General features: G+C 37.8%; 1 protein-coding gene across 4 annotated transcripts in view; it reads left to right on the forward strand.

Moving 5' to 3' along the window:
* Ppp2r1b (protein phosphatase 2 scaffold subunit Abeta) overlaps positions 1 to 21,840 on the forward strand; it is a 40,442-nt gene that overhangs the window by 6,969 nt on the left and 11,633 nt on the right. For 3 of the 4 annotated variants that reach the window (XM_004626114.1, XM_023709499.1, XM_023709498.1), the window contains exons 4-14: positions 947 to 1,179; positions 1,442 to 1,589; positions 7,133 to 7,288; positions 7,480 to 7,594; positions 8,104 to 8,174; positions 8,507 to 8,641; positions 9,842 to 10,015; positions 13,210 to 13,270; positions 17,412 to 17,566; positions 18,130 to 18,272; positions 19,030 to 19,121. In XM_004626114.1, the coding sequence (XP_004626171.1) occupies positions 947 to 1,179; positions 1,442 to 1,589; positions 7,133 to 7,288; positions 7,480 to 7,594; positions 8,104 to 8,174; positions 8,507 to 8,641; positions 9,842 to 10,015; positions 13,210 to 13,270; positions 17,412 to 17,566; positions 18,130 to 18,272; positions 19,030 to 19,121 (1,483 nt within the window). Of the gene's footprint in view, positions 1 to 946; positions 1,180 to 1,441; positions 1,590 to 7,132; positions 7,289 to 7,479; positions 7,595 to 8,103; positions 8,175 to 8,506; positions 8,642 to 9,841; positions 10,016 to 13,209; positions 13,271 to 17,411; positions 17,567 to 18,129; positions 18,273 to 19,029; positions 19,122 to 19,543; positions 19,739 to 21,840 lie in introns of those variants that run through there. The other variant, XM_004626115.3, reaches the window with a different exon arrangement.

The raw sequence follows: 21,840 nt of genomic DNA on the forward strand, positions 1-21,840 counted from the left end.
TATATATATATATATATTGGTATATTAGGCATATTCTCTTCTTTCCTTTGACTCATTATTCATGTGTTCTGTCTTCTTTTGGTCAATTCTCATGGGTTTTATGCTTTAGCACGTACAGCTCATGGTGTATTGCTGAATCTGCCTAGACCAAATGCAGACATAGAAAGGCAGGGATATAGAGAACCAGCCTATCTCACTTTACACTGGGCTGTCTCCTATTCAAGTACTAATTCGAGTCCAGACATCAGTCTCTTTGTTCTCTCCTGCTTCTAAAGTTAGAAGTAATGTTTTTTGCTGTCTTTTGTACTGTTCACTTCATGATCTGTCAGAAACTTGCTTTTTGTATTTGATTTTTAAAATTTTTAGAAACTTGCTTTTTGGTTAAGGGAAAGATTCTGAATGGATTTTGACAAAAAGTAGTCTTCCACTCAGCCTTTTTATAAGTTGGATACATGGATGGTATGGAGCAAGTAGACAGGGTTGATTGTACTTTCAGGAGTGGAAAAATAGTACTTTAAATGCTGTGAACCCAGTGACCTGTCAGAATACCATCATGTGTAATTTGATGCATAGTTTTGATTGTATTATTGCACTTACTCTTAAGGAAATACACACACTCCTGTCTCAGTTTGGCTGCATATTATTTAGACTTAGTGATTTGGTTCTCAGTAATAGTAATATTGTGTCAAATCTCTTCTACTGTGTCATTTGTAGACACCATCTGGGAATTGCCATCTGGAATGTGAATCTTGGCTTTTCTACAGAAGTCATGTCTTTAGGTTGGTCACACCATATGTTATCACTGTGTGAACTGAAAGTAACCATGTGGTATGGTGTAGCTAACATTCTGGCTATGTGTACTGCTTCCCTTCAGTCACATTAAAGGTGACAATCTACCTAACCTGATTCAGTAAGCTTTCTTTGTTTTTCCTTTTGCTCTCTTTAGCCTCCTTTGGAAAGTCTGGCGACTGTGGAAGAGACTGTTGTTCGAGACAAGGCTGTGGAGTCCCTGAGGCAGATCTCCCAGGAGCATACTCCTGTTGCTCTGGAAGCTCATTTTGTACCTCTGGTGAAACGCCTGGCGAGTGGGGATTGGTTTACCTCTCGCACATCTGCATGTGGTTTGTTCAGCGTTTGCTATCCCAGGGCCTCAAATGATGTCAAGGCAGAAATTAGACAGTAAGGAATTTTTTAGTATTTTTAAGTAGTGGTGTTATTGGGGACTCAGGTGACAATTTACACTGTACAATACCTTGTTACTTGTGAGTCACCAATACTAGGATAGTGGAATTAATGATAATGTTTTCATTATCCCTTTCAAATATTTATTTTATTTTTGTTACAAAATAAAATGTTCGAAGAGAAAACCTCTGAAGTTTCAGTCTGTTGGAGTGTGTTACAGCAGTAGTATACAGCAGAACATACTTACTCTGTGTTGCAGGCATTTCCGTTCCTTGTGCTCAGATGATACACCAATGGTACGGCGTGCAGCTGCTTCCAAACTGGGTGAATTTGCAAAAGTTTTGGAATTGGACAGTGTGAAAACTGAAATTGTTCCTTTGTTCACTACTCTAGCTTCAGATGAACAGGTAAATTCTTTCTTTCTCTCTCTCTCTCTCTTTTTTTTTTTTTTTCTTTCTTGCAAGGCAGGGTCTCACTGGGTGGTTCAACTTGCCTTTGAACTTGCTCATGTACCCCAGGTTGGTCTGGGATCCTCCTGCCTCAGCCTTCTGAGTACTGGGGTTACAGGTATGCACCACTACACCTAGTGATTTTCAACATTTTAGTCCATTTTCTTGTATTTAAGTAGTACAGGTATGTTCTCCTCCTCTAATAATTTATTTTTTTTAAATTTTATTTATGTGTGTGTGTGTGTGTGTGTGTGTGTGGCCAGCTCAGCCCACCAGGGGGCAAGGCTGGCTGGCATTTGGTGCTGGGGGATTGAACCGCGGTCCCTATGCTTTGCTAAGCTTGTTCTAAGTAGGTGCTTTAGACCACTGAGCCATCTCACCAGCCCCTTTAATAATTTAAATATATATATTTTAATGGTACTGGGAATTCAAGTCAGGGCCTTTGCACATTGATCTGTCTGTAGCCCTTTTTTAGAAATTTTTAGACAGGGATTAGCTAAGCTCCTCAGGTTGGGCTTGAATTTATAATCCCTCTGGCTCAGTCTCTTGAGTAGCTAGGTGGTAGTCCCCATAGCCAGCTCATTTTAAACATTTCTTTGGGTCTTTTGTTTCTTATATTAGGATCCATTTTGCAAAATTAATACTTAATTCTGGCCTGGTACAGCCTATCTCTGTTTATTTATTTTTTTAATAACTTAACCTGCTTTATTTTTTTTTAAATTTTTATTTATTTATTTATTTATGGGTGTGTGGGTGTGTGGGTGTGTGGCCGGCCAGCTCAGCGGGATGTGGTGCTGGGGGATTGAACCACGGTCCCTGTGCTTTGCTAAGCTTGTTCTAAGTAGATGCTTTAGACCACTGAGCCATCTCACCAGCCCTCATATCTCTGTTCTTAAGAAGGAGAAATCAGAGGAAATAGCTATAATTAGAAAGGAAGACCAAAGCTGTATAACATGCTGTTGGGAGTTGCAGGCTGTATTGTAACATGATAGAGTAGTGTTTCCTGGAATTTTGACTTTCAAGTAAATATTAAAACATAGAATGTGTTAGGAAAGCTATTTGATCTCTGCACTAATAAATGAGATTACTCCATATAATAATTTTGACTCTGAGGATCTAGATTTTTCTTTATTTTATTTGTTAGTATTAAAGAGAAAAAATAGTATATAAAACCCATTTGAAATGATACAGAATTTCACTAAACAAGATGATAGGAATTCAACAACGGTTATTGTACTGCATATTGTTGTCTTTAAATTAGTTGTTAAGATTACTAGATAAAAACATGCAAAATTAGTCAAAAAAATTGAGAGAAAAAAATAACTGCTCCTTTTGTTTTTTTTTTCAAAATTTTATTGATAAACAGCAATGAGACAGTTTCAAATCAAATTGGTAGGACAGTTTCAATAACTAACGCACTGCATATATTATTCTTAGTGGTTAATTGCTGTACAAGATGCAGACTTGAGATCCTATTTACAAACACCATTAGAACAAATCATTCTATTCTTTAAGAGAATGTAACTATATATCTATCCTAACCACTTTGAATACACAGATACAAAATGGACATTCATCTGTATACCCCTTTTTTTCTAAGTTCCGGTATTGAATATTATAGGTGTGTAAACTCAGCAAAATATTCTAAAAGAGTCCAGTAGCCCATAATAGCATTGGGTCTTCTGTTTAACTGGCAATGTCAGAAATTATTGACCTGAGTCCCCCACAGCTCAACATAAAGCATGGCTTTATTTCCTATATTTCGCCTTCATACTTTTCTACTGGATGGTTAAGACCAAGGTAAAGCAGGACCTGTGGAACAAGAGTTGTAGCTTTTGGGTCTGAGAAGGTCAGTGAAATCCCCTCAGGATTTATCGACCTTTTGTTTTTTGAGACAGGGTCTTGCTTGTAGGTCAGGCTGCCCTTGAGCTCATTTTGTAGCCCAGGCTGGCCTTGAGTTTATGGAAGTGCTGCCTCAGCTCCTGAGTGCTGGAGTTATCCAGATGTGCCAGCATGCTTGGATTGCAAGCTTCTTTTTTAAAGGTCCAGATCATAAATATGTTAGGATGCGTGGGTCAGATAGTCTCCATTGTCACTGTCATTGCTGCCTTGCAAAAACAACCACAGAGAATATGTGAACTAATGAACATGGCAGTGCTCCAAAGAAAGCTTATTTATGGAAACTGTCTGGATTTGGCCACTGTTTTCTCTGTCCTTGACTTATTGTCTTAATGAAAGTTTGATATTTTGGGGGTAAAAAGACAACTTCATAGTTGGGCATATGTATACAATTTTTAGCAGCATTTAATGCTCAAAATATATGAGATGCTTTTTAATAAAATATTTGTGTTCCCTCTGAACACCAATAGCATAACTGCGTTTGGCTTATTCAGTCATTGAAAACATTTATTGAACACCTACTGTGTAACTAGGCACTGTCCTAGTGCTGGAGCACAATGTTGAACAAGTCTTACAGAGATCTTACGTCCATAGAGCTTACATTTTAATGGAGATTATGACAGACAAATATTAAGGCTAAATTTATGAAAACAGAGTACAGTGACAAAATAGAAAACGATTGTCAAGCATTTTGCTAGACTTGCCAGGACTGGAAAAGTAGCAAATGGGGACATGAAAATGTCGGGGCTGGGGAAATGGCTCAGTAGAATAAGTGCTTGCTTGGGAAACGGAAGCGCCTGAGTTCAATCCCCGGTTCTGCCAGAAAAAAAGAAAAATGTCATCTGTGCTGCATCCTAGATTCAGAGCACCCAGGAAAAGAGAATTGCCAAAAGAGAGGTCAGGTAGTATAAAGGTCTGTGGTTGGCACATAGTAGTTAAAGAGACATAGTGGTAAGAAATAAGTTGGAAAAGAAAGTTCTTCAGGCCAGAATACAGAGTTTGGATTTTTCTAGGTGCAGTGAGCTATACCTACATTTTGAGTGGGGAGCTGACTCATATTTTCAAAGTATCATTTCTGGCTCCTGAGTGGAAACTAAATTGGAAGAGGAGAGATGTGAATTTTAAAAACTAGACTTTTACAGTGGGGAGGGTCTACATAAATGGTTTGGAATTGGAGTTGAGAAAATTTATACAAACGTATTGGATGGGGAAAAGAGGGACCAGGATCTAGATTTTTGAATTGAGCAGCTAGATGATGTCATTGCTGAGATGGAAAAGGTTTTGAGAGGAACAGGTTTAGGGGAGAAAGTGAGTTCTTGAAGAGAAATGGTGTTTGTTGGCATATATTTCAGTAGATGACAGTAGTGTCTTGACTTAGCTACATTTTCAAAATCCAAAAATATTTGTGTAGCCAGTACCAAGAACCCAGTTCTGCCTTTTTTTTGCTTGTTCCTTTGAATCAGAAGAGTGAATGTGTCTTAGGTATGTGGGTTATTGTGGATTTACATCATTTAAAATTTATGCTGTATTAGCTCATCTCTGATTCTATATGTCTATACCAGAATATAATTGTCTCTACATTAAGCTTTTGTCCTGTTTCTTCTTGGTGCTTATATGTTTATGTTTACTGTTTCTGCTTGACATACCCATAATTCCCAAGTCATCTCAGTTCCCAGTTGTATATTTCTGCTTACTCATGGGACATAGAGGGTCCCACTGGCACGTTAGTTCTGGGACTCTGAGCTCCTTAGCCCCACGTCTTCCTAATTTTTTCTGCCTTTTTTTTTTTTTTTTTAAGTGCTGAACTTAAAGTCAGTCTTTCTTTGATCTTCAACATTTATTTATTTAGGGTTTTTTTTTTGTTCTTGTTTTTTTTTTTTTTTTTTGGCACGAGGTCTTGCTTTGTAGTGCAGGCTGGCCTTGAACTCAAAATAGGTATAGCCCTGGCTGGCTTTGAAGTCCTGTCCATCCTGCCTCAGACTCCATACTGGGATTACAGGTTTATGCCACCATGCCCTGCAGTTTTCAATTTTTTTAAAATTTAATTTAAATTTAATTTTATTTATTTTTCTATTTTAGGGAAGGGTCTACAGGGTGTTCAGGGTCTCACTACTAGATCGGACTTGTAGTGATTCTCCTGTTTACATCATCACAAGTCTGGGATTACAGGCATGCTCCACCATGCCCAGTCTCAATTGCCATCTCAGCACACCCCCCGGGGGCGGGGCCAGCATAGCAGGCCTGGGGATTGAACCCCTAGCCCCCGTGCCTGCTTGCAGGTGCTTGAATCTGCTCAGCTATTTAGCTGGCCCTGATTTTCAATATTTAAGTCTGTTTTCTTTTCTTTTCCATTCATTGTGTATTTTGTGTGTGTGTGTGTGCATCTTGAGACATGGTCTCACTGTGTAGTTCAAGATGGCCTTGAACTCTGTAGCTCAGGCTGTTCTCAAACTCTCAACAATCCTGCCTTATCCTCCCGAGTGTTGGTTTGTCTGTCCTCATTGTGTATTTCTAACTGAACTTCACTAGTTATTTTCTCTCACCCTTTTCTATGTTGTAATGTTATAAATAACTTATAGAAGTGTAATTTTCATTTTTCATCCTTTGAATTACTATTACATTAAGGCTTTGAAGGTATTAAAATATTTTTTTAATTTAATCTTTACATTTTCTTTCATTTTTCAAAAATAAAATCCTGCATTCCAGTCAAGGTAATTTTTACTTTTAGAACAAAGTCAGTTCTTTTTTTTAACATTTGACTGTTTTATTCATAAAATATAAGTAAGCTTTATATTTTACTTTTCTTTAATTTTTAAAAATTTTCTTTATTTGATACATGGTCTTGCTATGCTGCTCAGACTCATAGTGATCTTCCTGTCTCAGCCTCCCCAGTGCTGGGATCACAGGTGTGCACCACCACACCTAGTTTCAGGCCCAGCGCAGCACACTTGGTATTCTGTGGTCAGCATGGTGTGCGGTACTGGGGATTGAACTTGGGACCTTGTGCCTATCAGGCTAGCGCTTAGATCACCCAGCTATCTTCCCAGCCCCTACATACCTTTTTGGTTGAGATATTTTTCTCCTAATAATCTTATAAGAAACCCATTGAATGTGTCAGTTATAAAACATGTTAAAATGTAAAAATTTGGTCTGGCAGGATAGCTCAGCTGACTAAAGCACCTGCTTGGGCATGCTTAGGCAAGCCGAGGGACTGAGATTCCATCCCCGGCACCACATGCTGGGCCAGTCCTGATCCCAGGGTGGGCTGAGCCAGCTACGAAAAAAAAAAATCTAAAATGGAAGCATTGTATAAATTTACAAATACAAGGCAGTACTTTATATAAGAGCTCTATGTAGTTTGGCAGTGTAAAAAAATACTTTGAACAGTCAATTTTATCTGTGTGGCTTTCACATGCCTCTTTCCCTGCGAGGGGAACAACTGTTTTAAGCTGTGAAGACGTGAAATTGCGTTTAATATAGCTGTTTTTTTTTGTTTCTTGTATTTTTAAAAAAATAGTATTAACAACAGCACTACTTCACACCGTACACGGCACACTGTTGGCTCTCACTAAATATTGTGTAATGGAAATTTGTCTCTTTAGGACTCCGTGCGCCTCCTAGCTGTGGAAGCTTGTGTCAGTATTGCCCAGTTGTTGTCTCAGGATGATCTTGAGGTCTTGGTAATGCCTACCCTTCGACAAGCAGCCGAAGACAAATCTTGGCGAGTTCGCTATATGGTAGCTGACAAATTTTCAGAGGTAAAATCATCGTAGTGATGTTAAAGGAGAAAATCAAAGCAGAAAGTCATCAGATTTGTTGTTACACCAAAAGTTTTTAAACTTATTCTTTGAATAGTGTTGTGGCAAAAATAAGTACTTGAAGATGATAGTTTTATTCTTACTAATTATTCTGTTAGTGTTCATTCACACCTGTACAAATTTCTTTAAAGCTCCAGAAGGCGGTGGGTCCTAAAATCACCCTAAATGACCTCATCCCCGCATTTCAGAACCTGCTTAAGGATTGTGAAGCTGAAGTCCGAGCAGCTGCTGCTCATAAAGTAAAAGGTTAGATGCTTCAGTTTGTGCTGTAACATGTCATTTGTTTTGGTGTGTGCTTTTTTTTTTTTTTTTTAATTTTATGGCAGTGAATTTTTGTACTTTTGTGTTCTAGAAAGTGTCTCAAATAGAGATAATTTCATTGCATGAAAATGTCAATTGTCATATAAAGTTATATTTCAAACTGAACATTTTATCTCGTTTCTCAGAAATGCATTTACAGATCAGATTTATAGGATATTTAAGTGGCATCAAGATTGATAGGTTATTTCATTTAAATTGTCACTTTCTGCCTTAGAGCTTATTTGCTCAAATATCTGATGGGATTCAACTTGTAGGTTTTTTTTTTTTTTTTTTGCAACTTGGGGTTGAACTCAGCCCTTTTCGCTTGCCAGGCAGGCGCTTATTCTACTGATCTCTCTCTCCCCGGGCCTATGTAGGTGTTGCTAAAATTTGATTATTTTGTTTCTTATAAATGACTCTGTAAAAGTATTTTTCATGTGTTTATCTTCTTTTAGAGCTTTGTGAGAACTTGCCTACTGAAGGTAGAGAAACCATAATTATGAATCAGATTTTGCCATATATAAAGGTAAATATAGTTTGAGTTTTTGTTTTACTATGCCCTATATGAAGGTATAGCTTACATCAGTTTTTTTTTTTTTTCTTTTTAAAACCCTTGAAGTTTATAAAGGTGGGCAAGAGATAAATGGGCCAGTTGTTAAATTGTCAATTTATCACTTATTAGTACCTGTTATAATTATAAAATATTTTTTGATACTTCAGTCTGTTACCTAACAGGTGGTCTGTGAAACATTGGCAGCTAATCAGTGTTGAAGTAGCGCTATATTTAAATTTCTTAAGGGATGCTCTGAAGATTTCTGTTGTATTGCAAAAATAAAAGTCTTTTAATTTTGATTTTAGGAATTAGTATCTGATACCAATCAACATGTCAAAACAGCTCTAGCATCTGTAATTATGGGATTATCTACCATCTTGGGCAAAGAGAATACTATTGAACATCTCTTGCCTCTTTTTTTAGCTCAGTTAAAGGATGAGGTAAGTCTATAATTTCTATTGCCTTTGAAAGTTAACAGTTTGGTGAGATTTTAGATTAGAGTTTCACTAAAATAGGACTCAAAATAGGGAAATGGATTTAAAAAAAGCATGAATTTGAAGAAAATAGAAAACTTGTGACAGGTGTTATCTTTGGATTTGGGGTTACTGTTTCCCCAAAAATGGACTCATTAAAGCAAACCTCAAAACATCCTCCTAGGCCAGTGTGCTTGCTCTTGCATAAGGGCCTGCCCTCACACTGTACACTCTATTTCTTTGCTTTCTGTTTCCTGGCTGAAACTTGCTCTATCTTTTCCTATCTTTAATAAAACCTTTCTTTTCCTATCTTTAATAAAACTTTGCTTCCATTAAACAGAAGTTATCTAGGGCTGTGGATATAGCTCAGTGACATAAGTGCCTGCCTGGCCAAGTGCCAGGTCCCAAGTTTGATCCCTGATACCACCAAAAAAAAAGTGTCCATCTTTTCTGCATAATTTTTGTTTTATATTCCCCAATTCATTACAGCTAATCTTTGCTTTTAAGACATCTTTAGGTTTAAATATGATATCAAAAATTGTTAGCTGACATTTATTGATTAATATGTACCAGGTATGACATTAAATACTTTGTATTATTGTTACAGCTAATCAGTCCTTGTAAAACTCTTATTTCCATTTTTCAGATGAGGAATGTAAGGCTCAGAAATAAAATAACTTGTCTGAGGTCACATCATTGGCAGAAGATTTGTGTACATTTTATTTATTTGTTTGTGTATTTATTTATTTGGTGTGGGAATCAAATTCAGGGCCTTGTGCTTGCCAGGCAGGAGATGTGCTGTTGAGTTATATCCCTGGTGAGTACATGTAATTTAATTCCTGAGTGTGTGCCTTTTACCATCTCATAGACTTCTCATTGAAAGTTAAGATCAGTTATATTTATGTGTCTTGTATTATTTGTACATTCAGTATTCAGTGTTTCCTTTAAGGTTGTATTTTCTTGTGAACAGGATTAAACACAGGGTCTTGTGCTGTAAGGCAAGTACTTTTATCAATTACATCCTCAGTCCTTTCCTTCCAGAGTCAATACTTTCTAGTAGCACTATATTTGAAAATTTGCTTAGCAGTTTGTACCTTATTATGACAGAAGAGTTTTGTACAGAGTGTGACTCGTATGTGTGGTCTTTGTGGGTTTGTGTGTTTATAGTGTCCTGAAGTTCGTTTGAATATCATCTCCAGTTTGGACTGTGTTAATGAAGTCATTGGGATCCGTCAGCTCTCTCAGTCTCTCCTTCCTGCCATAGTGGAACTAGCTGAAGATGCCAAGTGGCGGGTGCGGCTGGCTATTATTGAGTATATGCCACTGCTGGCGGGCCAGCTGGTGAGTATGTGCTGGATAAACTGAAGGACAGCACCAAAGAGTGGGGATTTACCCTGACAAGTAGGAGGCCTGGATGCCCTCCATGATTCTGTTCGTTTAGATGCATGAAAATGTACTCTTGGCCCTGTGCTCTTTTGTTTTCACATTAGTGCATTCATTTCTAACAGGTGTTACTAAAAGAATGTTTCACTTTATTGCCACCTAAGAACAAAACATAGAAGAATGTAATCAATTTCTTGCCCAGTGTGCAAGAAATTGCCCTTATTACACACCAATAATCAAGGCACTTGGCAGGCTGAGGCAGGGGGATGGCCATGAGTTTGAGGCCAGCCTGGGTACATAAGCAAATTCAAGGTCAGCGAGCACTATGTATTGAGACTGTGTCTCAAAAACAACAAAAAAGTATGTGATCAGTTTCTTGGTAAGGTAAACATAAATTTTGTGGTATTTAATGCTTATTCTCACCTAAGGACTAATCAGTGAAAAATAAAACTGTAGTGTCAGGTTAATTCAGTTTTGCTTTTTTTTTTTAATGGTAGCAAAGTTTTATTCAAGGTAAGAAAAAAAGCAGGCTCTACAGTGAATTTGAGGCGAGTAAAAGTAGGGAAAAGACCACACGGGCAGGCCACCATGGAAGAACGAGCACAGTGCCCAGTGCTTTTGGTTTTGTTCAGGGTACTTTACCTCTGTGGGCCTATTCTCAAAGCAAGATGCCCCTAGGGACAACTTTTCCTATCTTCTGATTAAGGAAAGTTGAGGAATTAGCATACAGAAAAGCTTTTAATGCTAGTTATTTTGGTCAAAGTTAGCTTTATCATTTACTCTCTTGCTGTTTAAATTTTATGATTAGTTTTACTCTCTAAGTAGTAACCACTGTACTTAAAATTTCAGATCTGGGCTTTATACTGCATCCTTGTTTTTCACAAGGTGCCCTTGACATGTTGGTAGCACTTCAAGGTATTATAACTGTCTTGTAGTCTAGATGAGATAGACAAGTGATCTCTATTACAATAGGAACTGTGGTTGCTGTTTTATTTCTAGTGACTGCCATGGTACCTATTATTAATTAGGCATTTGACATTTTTCAATCGTGTAATAAATACCTGAAAATAATTTTTTTTGGAGAAATCTCATAATTGGTTTATTGCTGACACTACAGTACCCATTCCTCCAATTCTCACCCCATTTCTTTTAGTTTATAGCATATGGGGTTTATTTTTTTCTTAGACCACTGAATTTGTATTGCTAAATTTGATATATTTAACTTATGAGCATACATCTTGTGGTTGTTGCATTTCGTGTTTTACAAAATTTGAAGTGCTCTATCCTTCAAAATGGATGGAAAAGATATCAGTATGTCTAATAGGGTTAAAGTTATTTTGTCCAGTTTTTCCACTGTCACTTCTAAATGCTGACGGTCATTTTTGTTCTTTACTGGTGGCTGTCACAGATTACTCTCCAGAGTGGAAAGCAGCCATGGCTAAAAGGTTTGCTGAGGACTGAGACAGCTCTCTGGAAAGGAGAGTGAACTTTAGTTTTGTTTCTTTCAACCTCTATTCCTAGGCCTCGAAGTTCTCCAAAGGCTGCTGGCCATACAAAGCAGTATGGAAGCAAAGCAGATGGTGCCTTTGACTGGCTTCTACCTATATGACAGGGTGACATGCATCAGTCATGAACATTTTGTTTTATAATTTGTATTTTGGTTGGTTACATGCTCTTTATTATTTTTTTAATGTGTAAAGGTTTTCTTTACCAATCACTTTATAAAATTCTCTCAAGACTATGTGGGTTGGCTTATAGACCATGGTGAGTAAGTATAAAATTAAGCCAAAAAAAAATAGGAAATAAAAGTGAAGACTGAAGGAAATTCTTCAACTCTAAATTAGAAAGAAGTCTTTTGAGAGCTGGCATGTTAATCTAATTGACTGCCCTAATCTATTCATAGTGACCTGTAAGATAAAGCCATTTTGTCTATTCAACCCCTGTTTTCAGAGCGTGGGAGGCACACAGAGGGAAGACACCAGGAATGAACATACATGTTAGAGCTGTCACCCAGGATGAGAGATTAGTGTGACTCATCTCAGTGTATTCTTCAGACTGGTGGAACAGGGCTGGCAGAGCAGAGATGGATCTGCCTGTGACTAAGCAGGGACCTCATTCCCTGTACTCTTGGGCCTGTCTTATTCTCCATTCAGTGCTTTCTCGTCTTGGTAGAAATACTATGTTTTACATCTTGATGCCAATTGCATCACTCCCAAGAATCTGTCATGATTCTAACCTAAAAGGGAAGGCCCCTAAGAGTTATTAATACCATTGACAGATACATTCCTGACTAATTGATTTTCATAGGTAATTTAGGTTTTTGCTTGCCTGGACACTCACATTACATTTTTTCTTTTTCTTTGGCAGCATTGTGTCTGGCTTCTGGCTACCCTGTTTTCTCATATTTGGCAGGACCTATGACACCTCACACTTTTCTTTATGATTTCTGTCTAATAAAAATTTATAATTTATTATATGGTAGCCTTTTCTCCTGTTTTGTGAATTTAGTTTATTTGGAAACAGGTATGTGCTGGGAGTGGTGATGCATTCCTGTAGTCCCAGCACTTAGGAGGTTGAAGCAGGAGGATCTCTCTGAGCTTGAGGCCAGCCTGAGCTGTGTAAATAAGTTCAAGGCCAGCCTACATTACATGAGAACCTGTCTGCAAAAAGTCCTGAAAAACAAACAAAAAATCTGAGAGTGGAAACAAGTTTTTTTTGTTTTGTGACTGGGTCTTAGTTCAGCCTGGCTTTCAACTCAGTGTGTGTCCTAGGCTGGCCTTAAACTTACGGTAATCTTCATCCTTCAGCCTCCCAAATGCTGGGGCTCCAGGGGGGTGCCACCACACTGGGAGGGAAGTGAATGTTTTATAGCCTTCAGGTAATCATTGTGTAATATAAATAGAACATTTTAGCTGGACAGGGTGGTACATGCACATGCACCTGTAATCCCAGCACTCTGGGGACTGAGGTAGGAGTTTGGGGTCAGTCTGGCTATATAGTGTGTTCAAGACCAACCTGGACTACATAATAAGACTCTGTCAAAAAGCAGATAGGTAGGTAGGTAGGTAGGTAGATAGATAGATAGAAGTGAGCAAGTATCTTAGTTTCTAAACTTTGGAGATGCATACTAATAGAACTTTTTGTTTTTATAGGGTATGGAATTTTTTGATGAAAAACTGAATTCCTTATGCATGGCTTGGCTTGTAGATCATGGTGAGTAGATAAATTAACAAGATTATTATAAAAGGCCCAGGTTTTTGCATATATCCCATGGTATATTTTTTGCTTTTAGAAAAGAATCTTGATTTCACTGTGTATTTTGCTTTAATAATGTAGGGATCAATAAAGGATTTGATTAAATTCTATTTATTTTTATGTATTTTTTTTGAGACAGGGTCTTGCTGTAGTGCAGGTTGGCCTTGAACTCATGGCAGTCTTCCTACCTCAGCCTCTGAACTGCTTGGATTACACCCCTTTTACCATGATGCCAAACTTGTGTTTTTTTCTAGCTTGTTTATTTTTTTCATTAAATAATCTCTTTGTCTTGTTGCTTACTGTGTTATCTGATTTTCAGACTGTCTCTTATATATACTTCCTTATCCCAAGGTTTTTCCCCTTGCCATGGTGCCTGTAGTGTGTTCACTAACTTTAGGGATACACATGGAGTGGAATGAAGTGAAAAGCCTGTCGGGGTGAGAAGAAATGACAAGTTGTTTTTTTGAGGTGACATAGAGAAGGTTATACTTTCTTGTAAGGCCATACAATACAGGATTCTTGAGAGTAGGAGACATCACCTATGCCTTGGGATAAAGAGAGAAAGGAAGACTTACTGTGTGTTCCCTTACTGCTGCTGCTGCTACTACAAGGAAAGGGTGACCTTATGTCAGGTAGGATAACAGGAACAAGCAGATGACTTTTTGATGAGATTTCAGGTAGATGTATAGTGTGTATACTATTTTTCTGCCAGACCACAGTGGGTACAAGATACACCCGTAGCTAGGTCCCAGGACCAAACTACACAGGTTTAGTGTGACCTTAGACTTGTGCTAATGAGTTTCCTGTTTGTTCATGTTTTGGTGGATTTGGTAAGCATCCTGTTTCAGGTCCACATTTTCCTGTGTATGCTTTATATGTTTTGAGTATCTCATCATTTGTGAGTTTTCATGCCTGGGTAATTGTAAAGAATGAGGATGCTTGTGTCTGCTTATGGAGGTAATTTTGTTAAAAGCATGTTGGCGAGCTGGATATAGTAGTGGATACCTATAATCTCAGAACCCTAGGAGATTCATACAAATGTATTGTAAGTTCTAGCCCAGCCTTGTTAATTCAGTGATTTAACCAAGACCCTGCTCAATAAATAGTCACAAGCCAGGCATAGAGGTAGGCACATGCCTGTGATTCCAGCGCTAGGGAAGATGAGGCTCGGAGATTGGGAGGATTTATGGTCATTTAGGTTACATGGTAAGTTCATGACCAGCTTGGACTGCATAGCAAGAGCCTATTTTCAAAAGCAAAAAACAAAACACAACAAAACAAAAAACTATAGATAGGGTAGTGCAGAAGCTAACACATGAAGTGTCATATGGGAGATCCATGTGGTTGAGAATGTGAAAAGTGAAACTATGTTACAGTCTATAAGGGCATTTATTTGGGTACTTCCAGTGTTTCAAACTAATGAAGACTGTTTCTCTATTTTTTCTTTAAAGTTACCTTTTCAAATAAAACTTAAAATAGGCAAATCATAGGAAAAATATTATTCTTTTTTCATTTGTTAATGGGAGTGGCATATTCAGCAATCATTTTATATCTGTTTGAAAGCTGGCATTCTGAATTAATCACTTACCATTCCAATTATTTAAATATTGGATAGCCAAAAATGGTATACCTTTTTGTTAATTTTTAAAGGTAACTTAACAGGAAATACAAAATTTTTTTAAAAAAATTTATTCAAAACCAGAATCACCTAGTTGAAATGACACATCCCCAGTAATGGTGGGGGTAGCCAAAGTTGGTGAGCAAAGAGATATAAAGAAACCTTAAGAGACCAGCCAGACCTTGAGGGGTGGGAGAGACAGACCAAACAAATGGGGAAAAAAGGCAGAACTGTGAAGTAGTTTACATTTTTCTGACAGAATTGAGAGGAGCCAAGAAGATAGTAGACATCTGGCCAAGTAGGGATCAGTGCAGTTAGGGTCTTTGTCAGGGCTTACGCACGTATGTGCTTGGTTGCTGGTTATGCTGGCATTGGGATCCTGTTCTATGGTACTGGTGTTATAATGAGAAAAATCTCACATATATTAAAGAAACAGTGAGTAGAGGAAAAATCACAGATGCTATAGTTCCACTTTATAGAGAGGAGAGCCAGAAAGGGGTTTGGGCTTCAAGACTGTGTATTGGGAAAGAATTTGTCTTTCTGGTAAAATGGTTGACTTGTACTTGCTCCTTGGAGAGTGCTTCTGGCTTATCTTAACGAGTTGCTGTTCCAGAGAGATTTTGGCCATTTTAATCACTGCTTGTCTAGGCTGTCTTTGCTGTTTGCCTCAACCTCATTGTCCAGAGGCATTAGTGTATTGAGAAGGGTTGGGTGTTTTCTGTTTGGACCCTTGTTATAGTGTGGGACAGTGATGGTGAGCCTTTTCAAGCTTTCAGCCTATTGTGGCCTGCAGTTTGCATGCCATAGGTTCTCTGTCCTTGGTTTAGGATCAGGGCTGTGGCTTGGGTCCCTGTTTCTACTGATCCTTAAACATTGGGTCTGCTTGGAGAGAGAGAAGTAGACTATGTTAACACTGGCCATCCTTGACTTGTTATCTAAACTGAAATTTTTGAGACTTCCTGGACCTATGAAATGAGGTAACAATAAGTTTATGCTTATTCCTGGATACATAGAACAACTAACTGTGACAGGATAATAGCTTAGACCTTTGTGATCTAGATTTATGATGTCTTTGATAAATGGTATGTATGTATTTATATATGTGCAGTACTAGAGATCAAACTTGGGACCTTGGGCTTGCCAGGCAGGCACTTAAGCTGCTGAGCTATCTCCTTGGCCTGATAAATGGTTTTATAGGGTGTTATTAGATGTTAAGGGAGGCACATTTATAAGACATTCGACATGTTGACTCAACCTAAACATTTTTAATGGGCAAGAAACAAGTTGGTACTAAATTTTTATTTGTTGATAGGTAAATGATCTAACTGTTGTCTTTACTACTGCGAGATAGTCTTGTTAAAATATAATAATGGTCATCAGGACATACATTTGCTTCTAAAAAGTGATTTCTATCAAGTCTAAATTTCACTTTTTTTTTTTTTTTTTTTCTTTTGAGACAGTATTTTACTCTGTAGTTCAGGCGGGGCTTTGAACTCACTGTTGTATCCCAGGCTGGTCTTGAACTCATAGCGAACCTCTTCCCTTCGTCTCCTGAGTGCTAGGTGTGTGCCACCACGCACTACTAAATTTAATTTTCAAAGTGCTCTGTGATCTGGGCCTATCCTAACTAACTCCCTAGTCTTAGAGATTCAGGTTGTTTTTCTTTTGTGTGTTGGATGCTTTTTTATTTTCCCTTTGCAGGAATTCCTCCCCTTTCGCTTACTCCCTTGTTAATTCTTTATAAACTCCTGTAGTTGTCACAGTGTTTGCTATGCTATGCCCTACTTTGTTGTAATCGGTATTATACTTTTTCTTTTTGTATTTTAGTACAGGGTCTACACGGACTACAGGGTCTCACTATGTAGCTTGGACTCATAGTGATCTGCCTGTGTTCAGCCTCCCAAGAGCTGGGATTACGGGTGCATGCCACCACGCCCAGTCTCAGTCACCTTCCTAGTGCGCTCTGGGGGCGGGGCTGGTACCACACACTAGGGATCGAACCCTGGCCACTGTGTCTCCTAAGCAGGTGCTTTAATCTGCTGAGTTATTTGGCCAGCCCTTTAGTCCTATACTTTTTGAAGTACATTAGATTCACTGTTTCTGAAAAGAGTTTGTATTTTTATTTTTTTTTTCCTGGTACTGAGTATTAAATCCAAGCCTTATGCATAGTGGGCAAGTGGCCTGTTTACCCTGAGCTGCAGCTCCACCCTGAGTGTGTGATTTTTGAAGGCAAATGTCTGTTTGTATAACACATAGAGCCTAATAGGTACTTGTATTTGTTAATTGATACATAGAATGAAATAACATCCATTTTTCCTTGGGAATAAGAATTTCAGAACTGTTCATAACAAGTCAGTATGAACTGTGGCTGAACATTCTTGTTACTCTGTTGGATCCATGTTTGATGTTGATATAAGTCAACTAGGTTATGCTTATGAAGTAGTAAGTAGTATGCTGTTGTGTTCTTGACCTTTTCTGCAGTGTATGCCATCCGAGAAGCTGCCACCAACAACCTCATGAAATTAGTTCAGAAATTTGGTACAGAGTGGGCTCAAAATACCATAGTTCCAAAAGTGTTGGTAATGGCAAATGATCCTAATTACTTGCACAGAATGACCACTTTGTTTTGTATTAATGTAAGTATTATTTAAGCTCAGGCCCTAAAGCACTTAACATTAAAGCAAGAATTTCTCAATTCTGAAATATACTGCCTTCTGCTTGTAATATATTTTTATGCTGATTAGAAGATAACAAAATGTTGCTGCTAACATTCATCTTAAAACTTTTGATAGTATTTTATTTTATTTATTTATTTATTTTTTATTTATTTGTGTGTGTGTGTGTGTGTGTGTGTGTGTGGCCAGCTCGGCCCACCGGGGGCAGGGCTGGCTGGCATGTGGTGCTGGGGGATTGAACCGCGGTCCCTGTGCTTTGCTAAGCTTGTTCTAAGTAGGTGCTTTAGACCACTGAGCCATCTCACCAGCCCCTTGATAGTATTTTAGAAGTTGCAGCTTAGTTGTGGCTTTTGATCTAGTTCTCTGATTTTTGAATGCTACCTGTGTACCTCTAAATTTAGATGCTCAAACTAGAAAGTTTCCTATTGGTCTATCATGTTCTTATTAAATATTAATTTGTCTTGCAGATTTCAGAATTTAAAAAAAAAAAACGTTTAAATATACCATGTTATTTATTTTTCTAGGCCCTGTCTGAAGCCTGTGGTCAGGAAATAACCACTAAGCAAATGCTGCCCATCGTATTAAAAATGGCAGGAGACCAAGTAGCAAATGTTCGTTTCAATGTGGCTAAATCTCTTCAAAAAATTGGGCCACTTCTAGACACTAAGTAAGATTTTAGTGTTGTTCTTGTTTTAAGAGTATATTTTAACCTTGACCTTATAATGGGGAGTAACAGCTAACATTTAAATTGAGCGATTGTCTTCCTTTTTTTTTTTTTTTTCTCTTTTTTAAAACTTTGGTACAGGATCTACAGGGTCTACAGGATCTCACTATGTAGATCAGCCTTGTAGTGATTCTCCTGTTTTCAGCCTCCTAAGTTCTGGAATGCCCATTCTCAATTGCCCTTTCTGCGTGCCCTGCGACTGGGACCGGCACCGGCAGCACATGCCAGGAACCCCGGCAGCTGCGCTCTGCCTAAACAGGCGCTTTAGTTTGCTGAGCTATCTGTAGATTTATTTTTTTCAGTACCAGGGATTGAACTCAGGACCCTGTGCTTGTCAGGCAAACACGTATTCTACTGAGCTCTCTCCCTGGGCCCTGCTCAGCTATCTGGCCAGACCTAAATTCAGTGATTTTCACTTTACATAGATACAGATGTAAAAAAAAATATTTTTGAGGATGTCCGCCCTTTATTATTTAAGCTTTATATATATACATATTATTTTCTGAAGCTCATTTTGCTCAAGATTTTAGAAATTGTTTAGAGCATTTGCCAAGTGTATAAGTGTTTTAAAACATTTTTTTAATATTAAGTTCTAAAAGTTACCAGAGAGCTTGTAGATAATATCAGAGAGCATGTGTATCATAAGCAATTTCCCTGGCACCCGAAACTGCTTTTTACAGATAATACTTTTGAATTTTAGTGCTTTGCAGGGGGAAGTTAAACCAGTACTACAAAAGTTAGGTCAGGATGAAGATATGGATGTCAAATATTTTGCCCAAGAAGCTATACATGGTATGTTTCTGTTTTTTGCCTTGAAACTTTTGAACCGGGGGATTCATCTGTGCTTTCTGAGTGGTAGGGATTAGTCAGGGTGATAAGCAGGGGTGGGGATTGGTAAATTCCTTGAATGCTGGGGCCCCCTCTGTGGTTTGGGACTTCTTGAGCTACCACTTTGTCCTAAATGAGCAAAGATGTATTTTCAGTTCCATGTTTAAGTAAGACTGGGAAGGATCATGATTCTTATTGGCAAAACAGTTTTAGTTTGGACTTTAGTTTTTGAAGTTTAGTTGCTAATTAGCCTGGAAGAATAAAGAAACTGATTGTAATGAAAAGATCTTGGTCTTATGTATTTGGGTCCTTGTTATATAGTCATGTAGATTTATCATTTATGAATTTATTGTATCACTAACCTGATTTTGTTTGGAATTTTCCAGTTCTTGCATTGGCATAACGAGGAACAGGAGAGAGAAGCCTTTGCTAAATTCTTATCACAGATTTCCTGTCAGTGTTTTCTTAAATGGGGTACAGAGAAAATGGGAAACCTTCAAGACCACATGCAAGCAAATAGCAACAGCTTAAAGTCAAATTTGAGTGACATGATTCTTTCTAAAGATGAAATAGGATTGGTGTTTTTTATATGTTGGCATAATTAATCCATTCATATTGACCAATGCTCGGTACAGTCATCTCTTGTTTGTCTCCTTATGTTTTTCTAGTACAGTCTGGCTCTTACATTCTCACTGTTGGGTCCAGTCAGGTGCCATCTGCTTCATAGTCAAGATAGAGCCTGGATGGTTTGGCCTGGTAAATGAAGTAGAGTGATTCTCCTACTATTTACATTTATCTGTGTGCCTTTCCATCATTCCTAATTGAAGTCACATAGTTTAGAATAACCTAAAACTAAACTCTATTTGGGAGATACACTGAGAAGTGACTGTAGTGGAAGCCATTTTCCTGGATTAAGATGTTCTGCATCGGTGAACTGGGAATATGGAAGCTCAGGGTTAACAATTGGCTACTTTCCTTTTCATCAATTGTGACTGTAATCATGTCATTGAGAAGTCAGAGGTGTGGATGTACGTTGCAGCTAGCATGTGATGTTGAAATTTAGCATTAGGACTATCTTCAAAAATTCTCTCTTCTCTCATAAGAAACTTCAACTTTCATGCTTCCTAATAAGCAGAAGTTTTACTGTTTCAGTAGAGCAAGATTGCAGTTTTGTCTTTTGAATTGGAACCACTGGTAATAACATGTGGATTTCCTGTTCTTTACCCAACTCTGCTTCTAGCAGTGTTTGCATTTGTCATTGCTATCTTTTCCAAGCTGAATTGTCATTGCTAATTTTTTGGTGAGGGTAATACTGGAATCTTACTTAAAGTACTGGGTTTTTTAGTTTTACAGTAGAACTTCAGTGTCTTCTGAATTTTAAGATACTGAGTTAAGCCAAAAGGTTTGCTGAAGCAAATTAGTAGTAGATGTGGAAAAATGAACTAAACAGATCTAGTGCTCTCTTTAGAAAGCACCTATTTACCTCTTGGCATGAGAGTCACTCTTCAATTTTATCACATGCTGACCATGAAGATGTATGTCTAAGGGGTTGTTGTACCTTTTTCACTGAATTCAGTATGCTTTTTCTCCTGGAAATACATATATTTGTATTTCATGGAGAATTTAAATATTTTTCATGCAAATTTATACCCATGTTTCGTATCATCAAACTTACCCTACCTTTTGTTTTCTTTGTCATTTTGAGACAGGGTTTCATTATGTGGTCAGGCTGGCTTTGAACTCACTTTGTAGCCCAGGCGGGACTGAGCATGAACTTGCATTGATCCTTCTGCCTCAGACTCCTGAGTGTTGATGTTACAGGTGCTTTTGGTGTTTTTTTTTAAAAGACAGGGTCTTGCTATATATTTCAGGCTGGCTTGGAGCTCACTATGTAGCCCAGGCTGGCCTTGAACTCATGGCAGGCCTGCTTCATCCTCCCAAATGCTCATATTACAAGTGTGTTCCACTGTGCCTGGCTGTAGTGACTTTTAGTTCATATGGTTTTATTGTTTTTTCCTCTCATTGCATCTTGTTATTTAGTATGGTGTTTCCATTTTGGTTTTTGAATTATTTCATTTTGTTCACTGGTTCTTTAAAATCTAATAAAACCCTATTCTATTTTGTGAAGGCCCAAAGACTCCTGTAAAACTTTGTATATCGGACAGTTGCATAAAACCAAGTTGACTAAATACTTTGAAGTTGTCCTACTTTAGAAAAACAAGAGGAATTTTGGGTGGTTCTTTTTTTTTTTAAGCAAGAGGGTTTTTTTTTTTTTTTTTTTTTTTTTCCGGAACCAGGGATTGAACTCAGCCCTTGCGTTTGCCAGGAAAGTGTTTATTCTACTGAGCCATCTCCCCAGCCCCAACAGGAGGAATTTGGAATAAAAAATTTTTCTTCCTGTTTTTTTTTTTTTCCTTTTCTGTATTTTAAACTGCAAAATTACCCTGTACTAAATTTGTTTTATGAATCCTTGGGCCAAGGATTAAATGTTTTCTTAAGCAGAGATCTTTCCTACATTCTCATTTTGATATTCTAAACTATTTAGCTGTAAACAGTTTTAATTTTCTGGCTTTTTAAAAAGAATTACCTGGAGGTTATATTCCTGTTTTTAAATTTCATATTTGAGAGACTGTTGCTTTGCTCTTTGAAAGAAATTTGCACTAGATCCATTGCTTTATTTGGT

Source organism: Octodon degus, unplaced genomic scaffold, assembly GCF_000260255.1.
Source record: "Octodon degus isolate 3935 unplaced genomic scaffold, OctDeg1.0 scaffold00012, whole genome shotgun sequence".
NCBI lineage: Eukaryota > Metazoa > Chordata > Mammalia > Rodentia > Octodontidae > Octodon > Octodon degus.